This window comes from Somniosus microcephalus, chromosome 13, assembly GCF_052327205.1.
Source record: "Somniosus microcephalus isolate GS21.2 chromosome 13, FLI_Smic_1.0, whole genome shotgun sequence".
In the NCBI taxonomy this organism is placed as follows: domain Eukaryota; kingdom Metazoa; phylum Chordata; class Chondrichthyes; order Squaliformes; family Somniosidae; genus Somniosus; species Somniosus microcephalus.
The window spans coordinates 142294843-142315209 of NC_140999.1; the positions used below are offsets into that span (position 1 = coordinate 142294843).

At 41.1% G+C, this 20367-nt stretch overlaps 1 protein-coding gene across 2 annotated transcripts in view; it reads left to right on the top strand.

Annotated features, from left to right (window-relative positions):
• Positions 1-20367, top strand: part of ripor3 (RIPOR family member 3) — a 217098-nt gene that overhangs the window by 62987 nt on the left and 133744 nt on the right. For both annotated transcript variants that reach the window (XM_086005315.1, XM_086005316.1), the window contains exon 2: positions 20199-20325. In XM_086005315.1, the coding sequence (XP_085861441.1) occupies positions 20225-20325 (101 nt within the window). In that variant the 5' untranslated portion in view covers positions 20199-20224. The remainder of the gene's footprint in view (positions 1-20198; positions 20326-20367) is intronic.

Consider the following 20367-nt stretch of genomic DNA (forward strand, 5'->3'; position numbering starts at 1 on the left):
TTCCCCTTCTCACAATCTATTGCCATTCAGACAATAATCTGCCTTCCTGTTTTTGACACCAAAGTGGATAACCTCACATTTATCCACATTATATTGCATCTGTCATGCTTCTGCCCAATCACCCAACCTGTCCAAAACATCCTGGAGTTTCTCGGCATCCTCCTCACAGCACACACGCCCACCCAGCTTTGTGTCATCTGCAAACTTGGAGATATTACACCCAGTTCCCTTGTCTAGATCATTAATATATATTGTGAATAGCTGGGGTCCAAGGACCGATCCCTGCGATACCCCACTAGTCACTGCCTGCCACTCGGAAAAAGACCCGTTTATTCCAACTCTTTGCTTTCTGTCTGCCAACCAGTTCTCTATCCAAGTCAATACCTTGCCCCCAATCCCATGTGCCTTAACTTTACACGCTAATCTCTTATGCGGGACCTTATCGAAAGCCTTTTGAAAGTCCAAATACGCCACATCCACTGGTTCTCCCTTATCTATTTTACCAGTTACATCCTCAAAAAATTCCAGTAGATTAGTCAAGCACGATTTACCTTTTATAAATCCATGTTGACTTTGTCCGATCCTGTCACTGTTTTCCAAGTGCTCTGCTATTACATCTTTTATAATGGACTCTAGCATTTTCCCCACTACTGATTTCAGGCTTACCGGTCTGTAATTCCCCGTTTTCTCTCTACCACCTTTTTTGAATAGTGGGGTAACATTCGCTACCCTCTAATCCATGGGTACTGTTCCAGATTCCATCGAATGTTGGAAGATGATCAGCAATGCATCTACTATTTCTAGGACCACTTCCTTAAGTACCCTAGGATGTAGATTATCAGGCCCTGGGGATTTATCGGCCTCCAATCCCGTCAATTTCCCTAACAACATTTCCCTTCAAATACTGATTTCTTTCAGTTCCTCCCTTTCATCTGACCCTATGTTCCCCGACATCTCTGGGAGGTTATTTGTGTCCTCCTTTGTGAAGACAGAACCAAAATATGTATTTAATTGGTCTGCCATTTCTTTGTTCCCCATTATAAATTCCCCTGATTCTGACTGCAAGGGACCTATGCTTGACTTCACCAATCTTTTTCTCTTCACATAGCTATAAAAGCTTTAACAGTCAGTTTTTATGTTCCCTGAAAGCTTACTCTCATATTCTATTTTCCCCTTCTTAATTAATCCCTTTGTCTTCCTTTGTTGAATCCTAAACTGCTCCCAATCCTCAGGTTTACTGCTTTTTCTGGCCAATTTATATGTCCTCTCCTTGGATCTTATGCTATCCCTAATTTCCCTTGTTAGCCATGGTTGAGTCACCTTTTTTGTTTTATTTTTATGCCAAACTGGGATGAACAAATTCTGTAGTTCATCCATGCGGTCTTTGAATGTTTGCCATTGCATATTCACCGTCAACCCTTTGAGTGACATTCCCCAATCAATCCTACCCAACTCGTGCCTCATACCATTGTAGTTTCCTTTATTTAAATTCAGGACCCTAGTCTCTGAGTCAACTACTTCACTCTCCATCTTAATGAGAATTCTATCATATTATGATCGCTCCGACCCAAGGGGCCTCGTACAACAATATTGCTAATTAATCCTTTCTCATTACATAATACCCAGTCTAAGATGGCCTGATCTCTGGTTGGTTCCTCGACATATTGGTCCAGGAAACCATCCTGTAAACACTCCAGGAATCCCTCCTCCACAGTATTGTTACTAATTTGGTTAGCCCAATCTATATGTAGATTAAAATCACCCATGATGACTGCTGTGCCCTTATTACACGCTTCTCTAATTTCCCTTTTAATGCCATCCCCAACCTCCGCATTACTGTTTGGAAGTCTATATACCACTCCCACTAACGTTTTCTGCCCCTTGGTATTTCTCAGTTCTACCCATACAGATTCCACATCATCAGAGCTAATATCCTTCCTTACAATTGTGTTAATCCCCTCTTTAACCAGCAATGCTACCCCACCTCCCTTTCCTTTTTGCCTATCTTTCCTGAATATTGAATACCCCTGGATGTTGAGTTCCCAGCCTTGGCCACCCTGGAGCCATGCTTCCGTAATCCCAATCAAATCATATTTGTTTACCTCTATTTGCGCAGCTAATTCATCCACCTTATTACGAATGCTCCTTGCATTAAGACACAAAGCCTTCAGGCTTGTTTTTTTAACGCTCTTAGACCTATTATAATTATTATTTACTGTGGCCATGTTTGATTTAAACCGTTGATTTCTCTGACTGCCACTTTTGTTTTTCTCCTTCCTATCGTTTGCTTTTATCCTTGTTTCCCTTTCCTCTGCCTCCCTGCTCAGGTTCCCAACCCCCTGCCATTTTAGTTTAAACCCTCCCCAGAGCACTAGCAAACATTCCCCCTAGGACATCGGTCCCGGCCCTGCCCAGGTGCAAAATGTCCAGTTTGTACTGGTCACACCTCCCCCAGAACCGGTTCCAATGTCCCAGGAATTTGAATCCCTCCCCCTTGCACCATTCCTCTAGCCACATATTCATCTGAAATATCTTTCTATTTCTACGCTGTCAAATTGGTTAGACATGATCTCCCTCTGACAAAGCCATGCTGACTATCCTTGATTAATCCTTGCCTCTCCAAGTGGAGACTAATTTTGTCCCTCAGAATTTTTTCCAATAATTTCCCTACCACTGATGTTAGGCTCACTGGCCTGTAATTTCCTGGTTTATCCCTACTACCCTTCTTGAATAATGGTACTATGTTAGCTGTCCTCCAGTCCTCTAGCACCTCCCCTGTGGCCAGAGAGGTTCTGAAAATTTGTGTCAGAGCCCCTGCAATCACCTCACTTGTCTCACACAGTAGCCTGGGATACATCTCGTCTGGGCCTGGGGATTTATCCACTTTTAAGCCCACTAAAACTGCTAGTACCTCCTCCCTCTCAATACTAATTTGTTCAAGTATATCACAATCCCCCTGCCTGATTTCTATGCCTACATTGTCCTTCTCCATAGTGAACACAGATGCAAAATATTCATTTAAAACCTCACCCACATCTTCCGGTGCTACACATAGATTGCCACTTTGGTCCCTAATGGGCCCTACTCTTTCCCTGGTTATCCTCTTGCCCTTAATATACTTATAAAACACCTTGGAATTTTCCTTTATTTTGCCCACCAGTGTTTTTTCATGCCCCCTCTTCACTTTCCTAATTTCTTTTTTATGTACCCCCCTGCACTTTCTATACTCCTCTATGGCTTCCACTGTTTTTAGTTCTTTGTATCTGCCAAAAGCCTCCATTTTTTTCTAATCCATTCTTGTATATCCCTTGACATCCAGGGCAATACATGCAATGGACTTCCAGATAGGATAGTAGAGGTGAAAACCATAGAATCATTTAAGAACCAATTGGAGGTGGGGTGGGGGAGTGGGGGGTGTTGTTCAGGTACTTCTGAATGGATGAATTTAGATGGGCCAAATGGTTTCCCTCATCAGTATTTACCTTGTGATCTTGTGATTTCCCCCTCGATTACTTTATAAACTTACAGAGAGTTACTACTTGTGCTCTCAAAACATTTAAAATTTAACAGGTAGAAGCAGATCCCTGTTCAAGCATGTGCAGAGATCCCTGCTGGCCCTGAGAATTAAATTCGGAGCCAGGCAACATAAACAAGGTAGTGCCCAGCGGGAACTGATTCTGCAGCTACCACCCTGAGACCTGTAGTTACAGTATAAATGCGCCCAAAGTGATTCATCATCTTGTGAAAATCTGTGTGCCAAGATCAATTGAATCTGTGAGTCAAAGCCAGGTCTCACAGTCATTGCTACAGCACATTAGAAAGTCAAAGAAAATCATCCATACAGGCTTTTACAATAGAATAACTTTACTTATTTTAAGTGTTGCAAATACACAGAGCATTAAACTACCTTTGTGCTTGCAAAGTTTTGCCCTTTTGAGGTGAAAATCTAATGGATAATTTAGAGGAGTCCATCCTAAGAGCAAGCCTTAATACAGTAGGAGCTCTGACCTGTCATATCTGATTCACTTTTCCTTTGGTTTTGTCTGTTTGAAGTTACTGCGACATATTTGTGGGGGAGAGGTACTTCCTTTGGCCTCCATTCAACCTCAACACACTTAACATTATTTCCAGTTTAGGTGATATAATTTCATCAATGTACTCGCAATGTACTTGAGCTCTTTATAATCACTTCAATTTATTCACCAGTTCATGACTGAGTTCTTCAAATGTATTTTGTGATTTATTTCTTGTATTTTTTAAAAATACAAGTAACTTCATACAAGAGATTTTGTTTTTACCAAACGTAGTTATTCTGTGTTGAATTATTGGATAGAGTATAATGTATTTACTTTACCTCAATTTTACTCCCTCCTCCTTTTGCAAAAACAGGTAGGCTCAGTCTCAAGGGGAAACCAAAGTACAAATGTTAGCCAAGTTTTTTAATTTTATATATTTTTTAATAATGCTTAAAATTTATTTACTCAGAGAGTAGTTACAATGTGGAACTCGCTGCCACAGGAAGTGGTTGAGGCAAATAGCTTAGATAGTTTCAAAAGGAAACTAGATGAGCACATGAGAGAAAAGGGAATAGAACGATATGTGAAAGGCTGAGATGAGGCAGATGGAATGGGAGGAGACTCGCGTGGAGTATAAACACCAGCACAGATTAGTTGGGCCGAATGGCCAGTTTCTGTGCTGTATATTCTATGTAATTCTATGTAAAATATCATTTAGTTATAAGTTGGCAAAAACCATTAAAGCATTCATTTAACCAAATACTGTTAACAAAAAAAATTAACTAAGAAAATAACAGAAGTGTTGTATGTGGTGAAATCCAGTTGTGAGGTAAATAATGCCAAGCAGCGTTGGAGCCAAACATTCATTGGAAACCAACTTGGAGAAACTGATTCTGATGTGAATCACATTTGCACAGATAGCTGGATTTTTGGTTGTGTTGTGGTTATTGATAATGGACTTTTTCTTGCCAATTTAATGGAGGGGTAAGGGCCACACAACAGTTTGTGATTTGACATTTTGAGTGAGTGTACTGAGATTTTATAATGTTGTATTTGCCTCTCATCATGTTACATTTAATCTTGCACTATTTAATGGGCAGTGAAACAAACAACAGCTACATGCTCTGCATTTATTCTGGGACCAGTCTTACCTGCATGAAGTTAAAAATCAAGTAACTGGGATCTTCTAGAGTTCTTCTCTAACAGATTAAAGTCATAGAAACTCAACTACATTCACTGTCTATGCTTCCATGTGAATAACAATCACTTGCTCAAGGTACTGGGGGGCTGTTGAGGTTCCATGAGTGCTAGCAAGAGTCAATGCATTCAAAAGAGAAGGGGACATTGGAAGAAAAGAACAACAATAATTGATTATGATAAATGCAGTTAATGAAACTTCTGATGAACAGTATTCATTTTTTTAAAAATCAGCAGTAAAGGAGTTAAAACTTCACCGAGTTTAAAATTCATCCCAGAATGTCTCCCACTGAATTGAACAGAACGCAATGTCATTATAAAGTTCAGCACATGAGAGCAAAATGACAGTATGCCAAAAGATCTCAGACAGTAAAGCCAGAGCCTTATTCAAGTGGAGAAGGCCTAATTAGTGTGTGGAAAATCACCCATGGTCCCTTTGCTCAGTATTTGTTTAAGGACCCCATGATCGCAATCACAAATAAGGCACTGACCAGGGGGGCAGAGTGCAGCAATTTCCTATATTTATTATTCATAGTGAAATTATAAACACATTCTTTATACATGCGTTTATGATTTTCCTACAAATAGCAAACAGAGGAGATCTTTCCCCCAGGAATCAATTGGCAGATCTTAATGTGTGAATACATTTACTTGCCTCCTGTAAATGCTGCTTTTTAAAAGCACCCTGTCATCCTCGTAGCGCAAGCTGTAGATTATCTGTCCTCCAATTACATGAATTGGTGTGGTCCAGGCTAATTTATATTTCAGCCTGAAATTCAAATATTCTAAAGGGTTTTGCTGTCTAGTTATTAAAACTACTACAAAATTCAAAATGGTGACAGTGCTAAGCAAAGCTCATTAACCACTCTAAATATTAAGAATAGAAGAAAACATTCCCATTTTGACTTAAATGCCCCAGATTAAATTCCTGATTACAATCAAGCCACATGCAACCCCATCACCACTTGAAACCACAAATCAAATGAACCACTCCTCCAAACAGACTACCAGCAATCAGTTGGACATCGGACCCTCACAAGACTATGTGCAACGTTTCCACTTGACCACAGGTCAGACTCTCCTCAATCCACCTTGAGCCAGGAAGCTCTTTGGTTGAAAAAAATAAAGGGGCAGATTTTCCTCTTATTGTGCTTGGACACCAAAGGATCACCTGGGCACAAAGCACCTGCAGAGAGGATCACCCGCATGTTATGGAGACTGCCTGATTTTCCTCTGTGCTTGTATGCAAGCGATCCTTTACACCCAAGCACAATAAAAAGGAAAATCTGCCGCAAAATAATTTATTCTAGTCATGGAGCAGCAGCTGATTGCCTAAAACCCATATGGTGACAGTGAAACGTATGGAAGGTTGTGGAAAAGAGGGCAAAAATTTAAGAATATTTTGTCCCGCTACACAAGTGTTGGCATCTTTTAGGTTTATAAATCTTGAGAATTAATCTGGACCTAGTTCAGATTACTCTGAACTCAAGATTTGGTCCATCTCTCAGCTACAGCTATGGGACCTTCTGCTGCTATCCAAAAACAGCAGCTGAAGGCCTCCAGCCCTGAAGATCCCAGTGTTGCATATGAAAATTAAAGGTACTAACCTGCTTGGTGCCGTCATGTGCTTGCTGCTTGCCCCTTTTCTGATCTTCCAATCAGAGGGGCCTGGGTGCAAACACTACTGTGGGTGCCATTGCATTAAGGTCTCTGCCAAGTGGAGATCCAAGAAAATGAGATGGGAGGTTTGGCAATATCATTACAACCTCATTTATGTGCAATTTAAATTATTTTGCCTGCTCCAGGCATTATTGCTCTGCTCCTCCTCGGGGAAACATTTGAAGTAATTGTGCAGCGGAATGGTGGTGGAGACCCAGTGTCATGGGTCTCATCCCCTTTCTCCTTCTCTTTGTGCTGGAGAACAAGGATACCCTGGGCACAAAGCAGAGACAAATTCGCCCCACAGTGTCCCTGTTCTAAGCTTGTATTCTCATGTCAAAGAAAATAGAAGCCCAAATCTCCATGCTTGTCTGGAACGATTCCACTCATTTGTCTTCTTACTTTTTCATTATGTCAGTACCAAGGGATCAGTAGTTTACTGGATTCAATTATGAAATTGAACTGTACTGATAGCCATTATAGAGACGTGGTTGCAAGGTGACCAAGGTTGGGAACTAAATGTTCCAGGGTACTTGACATTTCGAAAAGATAGGCAGAATGGAAAAGGAGGGGGGCGGGGGTAGCCCTGATAATAAAGGATGACATAAAGACAGTAGAGAGAAAGGATCTCAGCTCAGAAGATCAGGAAGTAGAATCAGTATGGGTGGAGATAAGCAATAACAAGGGGCAGAAAACACTGGTGGGAGTAGTATATAGGCCCTCTAACAGTATCTATACCGTTGGACAGAATATTAATCAAGAAACAGTAGGAGCTTGTAACGAAGGTAATGCAATAATCGTGGGGGACTTTGATCTTCATATAGACTGGACAAATCAAGTTGGCAAAGGTAGTCTGCAGGATAAGTTCATGGAATGCATTCCAGACAGTTTCCTAGAATAATATGTCCTGGAACCAACCAGGAAACAGGCTATTTTAGATCTTGTATTGTGTAATGAGACAGGGTTAATTAGCAATCTCACAGGCAGTTAACAGGCAGGAAAAAGGATTAGTCCCATTTTACCTGTTCAAGTGCAGGCTTCCCGACCTTGGAGAATCCATCGGGGTGGAGGAGTCAAGTAGGAGATCTGTGGGGCTCAGAGGGGTCTGAAAGTGCAATGTAGAGGTGAGTGATGGGTGCAAGTGTGGAGTGGTAAGTATGTGAGGTGAATGTAAAGTGTTATAAAATGTTCACTTACCTTTGTTTCTGCCTACAGCCTTCAGCCACAGTGGTTCCGGAGACCCGACATCTTCGTTGTAGATTTCACAGACTCGCTCCGAACCAACAGTCATCTGATTTCTATAAACTAGAAAGGTTTGATGAGTCCTGAACACAAAGGCTCATCAAACTACACAGAAAGTCAGTGTTTGACAGCTTCACAGAGCTGTCAAACACTGACATTTCTTCTTTCAAGAAGTCTTGACAGATGGCACATCAGACGTTGATGTGCTCTGTCAGTGAATTCCCCCTAATTGGCCTGCTGAGCCCACAGGGCGGGCTTAACAAGGTCAATCAGGGGAAAATCCCGTTGGTTGGCCAGAGGCTGATGGAAGCTGGACTTAGTCCTGACAAGCAGCAGTCCTGCCTCTAACACGTCTCCATTCACAAAATCCAGCCCTTTGTATCTGTCTTCACATTAGAAGACTCAAAAAACATACCAAATATGATAGGGAACCAAGGATCTAATGAGGGTGAGGAGCTTAACATAATTAATATAAGTAGAGATAAAGTACTAGAGAAATTATTGGGACTAAAAGCTGACAAATTCCCTGGACCTGATGGCCTACATTCTAGGGTTCTAAAAGAGGCGGCTGCAGAGATAGTGGATGCATTGGTTTTGATCTTTCAAAATTCCCTAGATTCTAGAACGGTCCCAGCAGATTGGAAGGCATCAAATGTAACGCAGCTATTCAAGAAAGGAGGGAGAGAGAAAACAGGGAACTACAGGCCAGTTAGCCTGACATCAGTCATCGGGAAAATGCTGGAATCTATTGTTAAGGAAATGGTATCAGGGCACTTAGAAAATCATAACATAATTAGGCAGAGTCAACATGGTTTTATGAAAGGGAAATCGTGTTTGACAAATTTATTAGAATTTTTTGAGGATGTAATTAGCAGGGTAGATAAAGGGGAACCAGTGGATGTAGTATACAGGAAACTTTGTGATATCCGGCACCGACAGGACCGAGCTGTTGCCGTCCCATCAAAACTGCCGGACAAACCAGCGCTAATGTTAAAACATACGGAAGCTTTTGAGCTCCGTATCTAGCAACAAACCCTGTTGCTTAGCAACAGCTTCTAAAAAGTCGGCCGTAGCTTGCAAGCATCTCTGTAGCTAAGCAACAGCTTTAGCTAGACCTTGCAGAGCCTGACTGGTGAAAAAAAAGCAACGAAAAGAAAAAAAACTTACTGAACCGACTCCTGCATTTTGCCGGTGGCTCGAGCATTCCGGACAGTTAACCTCCGGATAAACCAAAGTTTCCTGTATTTGGATTTCCAAAAGGCATTCAATAAAGTGCCACATAAAAGGATATTACACAAGATAATGGCTCATGGGGTTGGGGGTAATAAAATAGCATGGATAGAGGACTGGTTAACGGACAGAAAATGGAGAGTAGGGATAAACGGATCTTTTTCAGGTTGGCAGGCTGTAACTAGTGGGGTGCCACAATCTATATTAATAGATGAAGGGACTGAGCGTAATGTATCTAAGTTTGCTGATGATACAAAGTTGGTGGGACAGTAAGCTGTGAGGAGAATACAAAGAGCCTGCAAAGGGATATAGATAGACTAAGTGAGTGAGCAGTAAGGTGGCAGATGGAGTATAATGTAGGGAAATGTGAAGTTATTCACTTTGGTACAAAGAATAGAAAAACAGAATATTTTTTAAATGGTGAGAAACTTTTAAATGTTGGTGTTCAGAGAGATTTGGGTGTCCTCGTGCAAGAAACACAGAAAGCTAGGATGCAGGTACAGCAAGCAATAAGGAAGGTAGATGGTATGTTGGCCTTTATTGCAAGGGGGTTGGAGTATAAGAGTAAGGAAGTCTTGCTACAATTGTACAGGGCCTTAGTGAGACCACACCTGGAGTACTGTGCACAGCTTTGGTCTCCTTATCTAAGGAAGGATATACTTGCCTTGGAGGCGGTGCACCGAAAGCTCACTAGATTGATTCCTGGGATGAGAGGGCTGTCCTATGATGAGAGATTGTGTAGAATGGGCCTATACTCTCTGGAGTTTAGAAGAATGAGAGGTGATCTCATTGAAACATATAAGATTCTGAAGGGGTTTGATAGGGTAGATGCTGAGAGGTTGTTTCCCGAGGCTGGAGTGTCTAGAACTAGGGGGCATAGTCTCGGGATAAGGGGTTGCCATTTAAGACTGAGATGAGGAGGAATTTCTTCACTGAGAGGGTTGTGAATCTTTGGAATTCGCTTCCCCAGAGGACTGTGGATGCTGAGTCTTTGAGTATATTCAAGGCCGAGATAGATAGATTTTTGGACTCTAGGGGAATCAAGGGATATAGAGATCGAGCAGGAAAGTGGAGTTGAGGTCAATGATCAGCCATGATCTATTGAATGGCGGAGCAGGCTCGAGGGGTTGTATGGCTTACTCCTGCTCTTATTTCTTATGTTCTTATATTCTTATGATAACTACCATAAATCATTAGGAAAAAGATACCTCAGTATTCCAGGATTTCACAGTTGTGAAATTCCCTCAGTCTTCCCGTCTTCTTATAATCTACACGAATTTAAAACCAAGCTCGGCATCATCAAACGCAATGCAATTTATCCACCCTTTTTTCCTATTCTACTCAACCTTCATAATGTCCTTGACTATGGGCCTTAGCCCTTGACCAAACATACAATTAAAAAAAAAATCTTAATTCATAGAATCATATGGTTGCAGCATGGAAGAAGGCCATTCGGCCCATCGAGCCCATGCCGACTCTCAGCTGAGAGTCCAATATATAAATGATATTTTGGCAATTTACAACATGCATAAAAAGAAGTTAAGTAAGAATACAATAACAATTGCCTATGTTGTACTCCTTACTAAGTGTAAAACACCAAGGGGGAAAAATTCAATATCGCCCCATTTGGGGCGCCATTATCGGCCGTGCGCAAAGTTTAGCGCCTGGCGCTAATTATCGCCTCCGACAGCAAACTTGGCTTTTAACGCCCCTGGAGGTGATTGGAGCTCTAAATCAGGCACTTCACACCTGTCTTAAGGCGCAAAGGCCGAGGAGCGAAGCGCTACATCAGAGCGCTGGCGAAGCAAGGAAGTGCAAATCAAAATAAACCTGCAAAGTGCTGCTCAGTACCCAAAACTCCTTCACACAGCGTTGAATCTCTCCAGAAGTCTCTCTCTCTCTCAGACTGCATGGTGCAAAAATGTCACCGACAAAAAAAGGCAGAAAGCGATCGCCTTTAAATAGCGCTCCCCCAGTCCCTTTCTGAGGGGGTGCCACTCAATATCCGGTCCGGGGTGCTAACGGGGCGTTGCGCACTCGACTGACGTCAGGATCTGCTGGCGCAGGAGATCGTGGCGGTAGTGTTTAGCGCCGCCGCAAAATGTCTAGTTAATTTCGCGAGCAGCGCAAACATCGCCGCGCCCGGGCGCTAGTTGCTTTGCGCCCCAATTGGCGCCCTCTTAAGCCGCTAACGGGAGGTGCAAACAACTGAATTTTCCCCACCAAGGTTCATATAAAAAAGGAACTTTAAAAAAAAATTACCAAAAGAGAAATACTTGTATTTTATGAAGTTACTGTAAAGTTTTTTTACATGATTATATAGAGACGAGTACACTGGTATGTTGAAGTGCGAGTACAGTATTCACACAGTAGGAAGGATGCAGTGTGAGAGGGTTGGGAATGTTTAACAAGGGTCCTTGAGGGATGGCTGGATCAGGGGGCTATCAAAGGTCCTGCATACATGGTACTGTAATGGGCCTTGCAGGGATGAGTCATTGCCACAAAAGGAATTTTAAAGTGCGTACCATAAAAATATACAAATAAATTAAGTAATGAAACTACAGCGCTACATGGTATCCCTGGACTGTTGTATTACTGAGCCTCTAATAGCTTTCAGTTCAATCTGTGGGCTTTAGCAATTAGATGGAATAGCTTGGAACAGCTGTGATCGTGTAGTTTTCATTTACATGGCTTTAATAAATTATTAACCATCTTCTCCTGCATGACATCGGACAGGAACAGAATTTTAAGGAACAGAGTAGAACAAACTGAACAGAAAATTGTGTTCTTTGTTGAAAAATAAACTGGGCCTTATCAACTGAAGTTTTAAAACCAAAAAGAAAAAAAACATTTTTAGTTTTGAAACTCAACTGATTTCCTGACAACTCTGGAACCAATCATTCACTTGTTAAAATCCCATAGTTCCGAGAGGAGGGTTATAAGAATTTGTGGGGTGTGCGTCTAAATTTACTCCATATGGTAAAAATATTACCTGCCAAGAAAGAGAAGCAGCTCTCCAAAGATTTACTGTTCAGTTTGTTCTACTCACAGCTCAAGACAGACACTGCTGACTGACACCAGGTATGTGGCTGTCAAATAGAATCCTGTTCTGTGCATTTAGATAGGATGGGTACAACAAGTATATTCTGATCATGTATGTTTGTAAACCTTCTTTCTCTGTGTCAAACAGTAAAGATCTGTGCAGTGCAGTAGCCAAGGAGGTTGTGGGCAAAACATGGAAACTCAATGGTGGCCTTGCAGAATATGATACACACTTTGTTTTATTTTTAAATTATTTTAACGTTCTTCCGGTCTTTTGGTCTCACCATATCATACACCATCCCTGGCCAAAAGGATAGACATGCAGCTTGTTTCCAGGTCTCTACTGTGCGACTGTTATAACAGGCTACTAGGGGGTGTGCAAGAGAGGATGATTCTTTGTTGGATTTTCTCACTCCCAGTGACGATGCCTGGCCACCCATCATGGCACACCTATGCCCCCATGTTCCTTAGAATGAATGAAAATATTCCAAGTGAGAGGGGCTGTTGCCAAAGCATGTGTTTTACCTGCTTCTACACCTTCAGATTCAGACAAGAGCAGCTGGTCTGACTTCTGTGTGATGGGAACAAGCGGGAGCATTTTTAATCAATTAATGAGGAATACAGAGAGAAAATTAAGTCTGACTGAGGCAGGACAGAAACAGATGAGTAGCAATGAGCAAAAACTAAGCGGGACACCAACAATAGCAGGAGTTCAGAGATTTAAGGAAAGCCTGCAGGAGCTTTGTTTTCAAATGTGAGACATTATAAAAGCTGAACAGCAGAGACTGATTTGGGGTAGGGGAGAGAAAGAGAGAAGGAGGCAAATAGCAAGGCTGAGTGTGGTCAGGAAATAAGTGGAAAGGAAGCATGCCAGTATATTTTGTTTACAGTAAGGCTGTGCTGCTCCGAAGTATTCATCCTGGCTAGGATTGTGGATTTGTATGTAATAGTGGTGCAACTTGGATCGGCCAAGGACTTTCTCTCCCTCCAGGCAAATAGCTCTCAGCCAGTTGGCTCCGAGTTTGGGAACTCGCCATGCAGGGAATCAAGGAGGGTGGGCAAGAACAGAACCTGTTTGCAACTACTCCATAACACAGATTGTTTGTACACTTCTCCACAAGGCTGCCTGAGGGTTTTTAACTTCTAATGAGTGATCCAATAGTCCTATAACTGAATAGTATTTCTTTTAGACACTTAGTGGCTAATTGATTTAATGACAGTATCTCACTGCGCTAATACACAGCTATGCATGAATATATTAAAGGGAAAATTAACTGAAGTTTCCATGTAAATATTATGTTTGGTCTGGAATTTCAGATGCAACCTTTAGTTTGTCCAAACATACTGGGACACAATGTCAACTTGCCGCCAGGTGTAAAACTGATGTCACGGGTTGGCCACCCATTTTTGCCAATGAACTCAATAGCAATGAAAATTGGGCAGTTTCTCCAATGGACGTGTCATCCACATTGTTGATTTTACCCCTGAGCTGCAAGTTGAGAACCTAGACTGCTGTATTTTGCCATTTTAAATCAAGCCTATTTTGGCCACTGACTTTGTAATGTGGTATTTATTTGGGATGTGCTTCAATGCAGCAGTCTCTTGCAGATTGTGTAAATAGAACATTTGCTTAAGAATGTCTTGTTTCTAGGCTACATGTTGGCATTATCGATCTGGCCTAATTAGTTCAAGCAGGGAGAGCTCTCTTTTAGAAGCTTTCTTAACTTATTCTTATCTAGGCTAAAACCGTTTCAAAGCAGCATGCCCTCAGTATACTTCCCAGGATTCCAGGAACTTCCATCTCACAAAAGGCTACATACAGCTGATCAAGTAGTCACCAAAATAAAATCCAGCCAATGGATGCCACCAAGTGCTAAAGACAGAGAATGATGTTCTGGATGGTGTGTGGACTGCCTTATACAAGTTGCACAATGGCATTATATCCAGAGTATAAAAGTAAGTTGGACACAATTAACCAAGCTGCTTGGTTGAATATGGTTGAATACAATGAGCCACCCTCTTTTACACTGATCCGTTAAGCTCACAGATGATTAGTTTGAGTAAATTGAGTGCCAGTCTTACGTGCCACTGTCCTTGATGTCCAACTTCAATCAGAAGCTGACCCAGTGGGAAGATACTTCCAGTGTCTCCGACCCATTCGGTCTTAAAAAGAATATTATTTACATTTAGAAATGAGGTTAACTTTTTTTAAGCACTGTAGAATTTGTAAGATCATTTATTTATCTTGTTGAAGACTTGATAAACAAAAGAAAAAATCAGTCCTTTCTCCTTGATACTGGAAACCTGTTATGATCTGGGTGAAAACATAATGATGCTATGTGGTCCTGCCTTTAGTTCTTCCACTTTCCAGAGTCTTCTAGCACAGAACCGTCACTGATCTTTTGGGCCTCAAATTTCCTTACTGTGTACTTGCAGAGGTGTCTTGTCTGTCTATTCATCTATGAAAAAGGGCAGTTTTTATTGATGCCATTGTTGGTACTGTCCTTCACCATCCTCTCCTCAAATCTTGAAAACCTTTGATGACTGCATCACAGTGAATACTGAAGAAGCAATGTAGTTGTAAAACATATAGTGGATTTATACTTTGAAAAAAATTGTGAGCATGTATCAGTGTAAAGGAGAGGCAGGTATTAAACTGTACTTCCAACTGACTTTAATTACACAATTTTAATCTCCCCAAAATGCAGGACAGTAACCAGAGTGACTCATTCAAAGGAGATTTGCTGCTCAGCAATTCTCAGTTACTGTTACAGTCAATTTGCACCATTACTTTAAAGCTGTGTTTAATATTACATGAGCAAAGTAGAGTGGTAGTATTTACTGCAAGTTTTGGATCGCTGCCATGGGGAATGAGTAAATGTGCATTAACATTTCTACCCCACAAAGGAGGATGCAGGCAACGTGGAGTGCTTCAGCTACAACAATACGTGTTCATTTTAGCCTCCTCACTGTCGACATCAATACCTGTTCAAAGCCAGTTCCTCCAATAAATGCATCAGTGGTCTTAAAAAAATTGTTTAAAAAGATTTGAAGTTTAAGTGAGCTCCATAACTAATAAGCAATGTTACGGGACAGGGAATGGAACAGGGAGCTAATGGATGGAGACTAGCAAGAAGACCATTTCAGTTCCTGCAGCTGCTGATGTATCTACAGAAATATGCAAAATATTTTCACTCCTTACTACTTACACCATTGGTATAGTGCTAAGCCTATTTGTGTTACATAGGTACGTTAACCTCTAAAAGTAATGATGTTTTTTTAAAATTCATTCATGGGATGTGGGCGTCGCTGGCAAGGCCAGCATTTATTGCCCATCCCTGACTGCCCTTGAGAAGGTGGTGCTGAGACACCTTCTTGAACCGCTGCAGTCCGTGCGGTGAAAGTACTCCCACAGTGCTGTTAGGAAGGGAGTTCCAGGATTTTGATCCAGTGACGATGAAGGAACAGCGATATATTTCCAAGTCAGGATGGTGTATGACTTGGAGGGGAACCTACAGGTGGTGGCGTTCCCATGCACATGCTGCCCTTGTCCTTCTAGGTGGTAGAGGTCATGGGTTTGGGAGGTGCTGTCGAAAATAGAATTATTGTTGAGGGTGGAGAAGAAATTGATGGTAGGTTACATGTAAATATTCAATGAAAGAAGTTAAAGACATAAAACACAATGGTTGTAAGAGTGCCAGATTACACATAGAATTGAAGTGTCCAGATGTTTTGGGATAAAAAAGGAGTCCTACTGGAGCGGTGGAATGCAGGCTCTCCCCCACATTGTGGCTTCCCGATCTCAGCCAGCTCATCGGATGAAGCTGTATTTAAAGGCAAGGCAATTTACCTCAAGAAGGGAGAAAACTTAGGATCAGTCAAACCCTGGGCCAATCTTTATTATTTTCCTGTGGCTGTTTAAAGGGCGGTTGTTACAATTCAGACCTTTTTAAATATGGTTTCTCTTTCAGTAGTTGTACCAGACTCCCCATGAGTGAATTGGGCCCCTTAAAATCCAAGAGAGCAAGTCTTTGTTTGCCTACCTCACAGCTAACAACTAAATTATTTTGTACACTATGCACTAGAACTTATGTAGGATCCCATTACATCCCCCATCAATTTGAATACAATACTATGACACTCTGAACCAGATTGTGCCAACTAAAACTACTAATCTAAATTAATTATACTTTAATATACATCAGCAAAAGAAAATCTAGATATAAATAAAAATGTCCACTGAAGAGATATCATTTTCCAGCTTTTTGTTTTACAATTTCTTGGAATGCTGTAGTCTCTTACAAGGAAACAGTCATTTAGTACTAACAGGGCTTTTGCCCCTTGCTAAACATAATGCAATCTTGAGATGTGTCCCTCAGATACAAGGTTTATATATAGAACACCCAAACCCAGGGGATTTGATATTTCCATTCATGGAAGAGTGTGGCCATGTTTTGACTTCTCATGTTTACGTGGGTGAAAAACACATCCCTTATCCTGCAGCAGAATCAGAGACCCACCTTTCTGTGGCTCCTCTACCCTTTTGTTCCTTTTCCCTTCACTCCTTGTGGTTCTGCTGTTTTTGTGCTTTGTTACCTGATTGCTTTATTGTTTCCTGCACCTTTGAGCACATCGCCAGATGTGCCAATCACATTACTGAGGGACACTGAATATTTCATTATGGTCTGGGAAAATCATGCATACGATCATCACAGAAAGATGACATGTGCATTGACCCCAAAAATCATTGCTAAAGAAGAATAATTGGGGATTCAGAAATGCCACATTGAGGTGGTAAGAGGGGAGAGGCCAAGAACAGTGTAGGAGAACCAGTGAGGGTTCCTGAAGAATTAAGACTATAATAGACAAGAGGGGATAGGAGTAGATCCATGCCAGAAGTCCTTAAAATGGCAGTGGGAGGGAGGTTTGCTGAATTAAAAAAGGAATGTAGTGAAGGATACTTGGAAAATGGGTTTCAAAGATTTTTTCACATACTTTTGAGGGATGTGATTTATTCCTTTTTGTAAATGGGAATTTTTCGAGTGCCAGTGAAATGTGCCATATGTGTTTGTGATGTTTAAATGGCTTTTGATTATGAAGTTGGAGCCATTCACTGAAAAGCAACCATTCACCATACTTTAAACACTACTGACACATTGAACTTGTGCCAGATACAAAACCTTCAGTTACAAAGATAGATGCCATCTGTTTTGTAAAGGGTGTAATGTTTGAGCCTGTGCTTCACTCTAATTGTTTTTAAACCAATCTTCCCAATAAAGAAGTTTTGAAGATAGTGACTAGAGTGGTGACTTCATGGGGAATAATAAAGAGATGTCATTCTCACAATACTCCCACTGCAATTTTTTGAAATTCATAATAAAAATAGTAGTAAACTTTTAGTAAAAATACAAGTGCGTATTAGAGGTGACATCATAAGGGAATCATTTCTACCACTGTAAGTGTCCTGAGCCTTTGAGAGTTTTCAGGGCAGCCCACTTATAGAAATGCTTTTCCTATTACTCCCTCCCCCATTAATTCTTAGTTCAATATATATTATATATACATCCTTTTTACATGCAGAAGCAATATCTTGGATTGCGAACATACAAGTTGATGCGATGCACATAGTGGCAATGACCTGAAGTCCTCTAGCCCCAGTTGTTTTAGTTTCAGCCAGTGTTTGTTAGTTTGTTAGCGTCATACATAGAAGAACCAGATCCAAACTTTACATAAACAGAGGTGTTTGCTTTTAACACTTAATCTTGGGGGTTCAACTATTGCTCGACAGTTCCTTGTGTGGGTCTTTCTATTGTATTTCTTCTCTTCCATTTTGTAAGATATTCCATCTTGCTCCTTTCAGATTTTGTTGCACTATTTTCTGATGCAAGGGTAGCCTGATTACCGCGTCTTCTTGTAATGTCCGCTTGGCCCAGTTGGTAGCACTCTTGCCTTGGAGTCAGAAAGCTATGGGCCTCAACTCCACTACAGACTTGAGCACATAATTTAAGGTGACACTTCAGTGCAGTGCTGAGCGAGTGCTGCATTATCAGAAGTGCCATCTTTCAGATGAGACATTAAAATGGTGTCCCATCTGCCTGGTCAGGTTAATGTAAAATATCCCATTGCACTATTTGAAGAGCAGGGAGTTCTCCCAGTGTCCTAGCCAACATTCGTTTCTCAATACCTTCAAAAACAGATTATATGGTCATTCATTTATTTGCTATTTATGTACAAATTTGTCATCACAACAGTGACTGCACCTCAAAGTTATCCACTGTACATAAAATGCTTTGGGATGTCCTGAGGATGTGATAAGGTGCTATATAAATGCAAGCTATCTCTTTCTTTATTGTTCTTGAACACGGCTCTAGGGGGTGTATGAGAACACTGTAGGTTGCCTTACTGTCAGAATTAATTCACCTTTGGGGAAAGTGTCTTATCTTTGCTTGTTGTCCCAATCAGACCATCTGAGTTTGGGAACTTGCTATTTGGCAATATTACTAGATTTTTGTTGAGAGCCTTACACTCTTATCCAGCATGTGGCAACATACTAGAGCACAGGGTGATTGGACATTGTTGCCCACATAGTGACCTCCTGATTTCAATTGTGACATTGGGGGCAGTTGCCGGGTGAAGACCAGGCATCTCTCACAGAAAAAGAAACTAAACTTTACAGGACCAATATTTATAGTGGATGGTTCTATTTTAATAGGATTGTTTCACTTGCTGTATGAAAACTAGGAGAGCCCTACATCCTAACAAAATTCCCTTTAGCTTAATATTTTAAAGAAAGGGAGAGGGAATCTGAGTCCAGTCAATACAATACAATTAGGCAGGCCATAAATGGAGGCTCAGATGCCCATCAACACATGCATCCCAGATACAAGTCTGAGGTGAAAGGGAAGTAGGCTGCAAATGGGCCTAGTGCCATAACACGTGTAACATTGGGAGTTATAAAAACTGGTGTTCTACTACTCTGTCTGCAGCACATTAACACACCAACGAGTTGTCCCATTTGGTACATATATTATTTCATTCAGTCATGATTATACTGCTGGAACATTCTTCTGCTTCAGATTTTCAGTGCAGTCAAATATCTTTAGATCAGAATTGGGTTTTCCAACACCTTATTTTTATATTTTTAATGATTCTTAGAACCCTTTATTTGAATGAATGTCTGGTTAAATTGCTTAAATGAGAACATAATCATCTACTTTGATAGTGTGCAAGAGCAACAACATGGCCATTTCCCCTAAAATTCAAAAGAACTTGTGTTACTTGACATATTCTTTACACCATTACCAGATGCCTTCATCCCAATTAGATGGAATACATCTTATCCTATTGATGTTTCCCACGGGAGGGAATACTCTTCAGAAATAAAAGCACAGTGCTGTTTATTCGGACGTGATTAGTTTATGGAATTGTTCAACATTTCCACATTAAGGAGCACCAATGCATAGGAATTTGGTTGTTTAATGAGCATATTGCATCAGTCATAACTCTGGTGTTCCAGGTGCTCCAGTCGCATTTGTTTTTCTGTGGGATTTAACCTTCAGAGACTTACAGAAGTCACCGTTAAAATGCTGTACTGTGGCGAGTGAAGACATATCTTTCTAACATCAGAAGAAGCCGAAAGAGCATAAGAACCTTCAATTAATGTGCAATTCTAAAAGTACAAAATTTTGTTTACACAACTTCCTTTTAAGTTTTACCAACTCAAGGATTTCTTCCCTTGTCCATGGCCCAAGGAATAGATCCTCTTTTTGTGCGCTGCCTCATATCTGATGCATTTTTCTTACCTATCTATAGGAATTGTACCCAAATCCCTGGGAATAATGTCTGTGAAACTGCACTTTGCCTCTCCTGCTGATTCTAGTGGGGTCAACCGCAGTCGTTCGTTTGCTGGCTTTAGTTCAATGCAACGCAGAAGACCCCAGTAAGTATTATAGGGGCTTATATCACAGCTTATGGGAGTGTG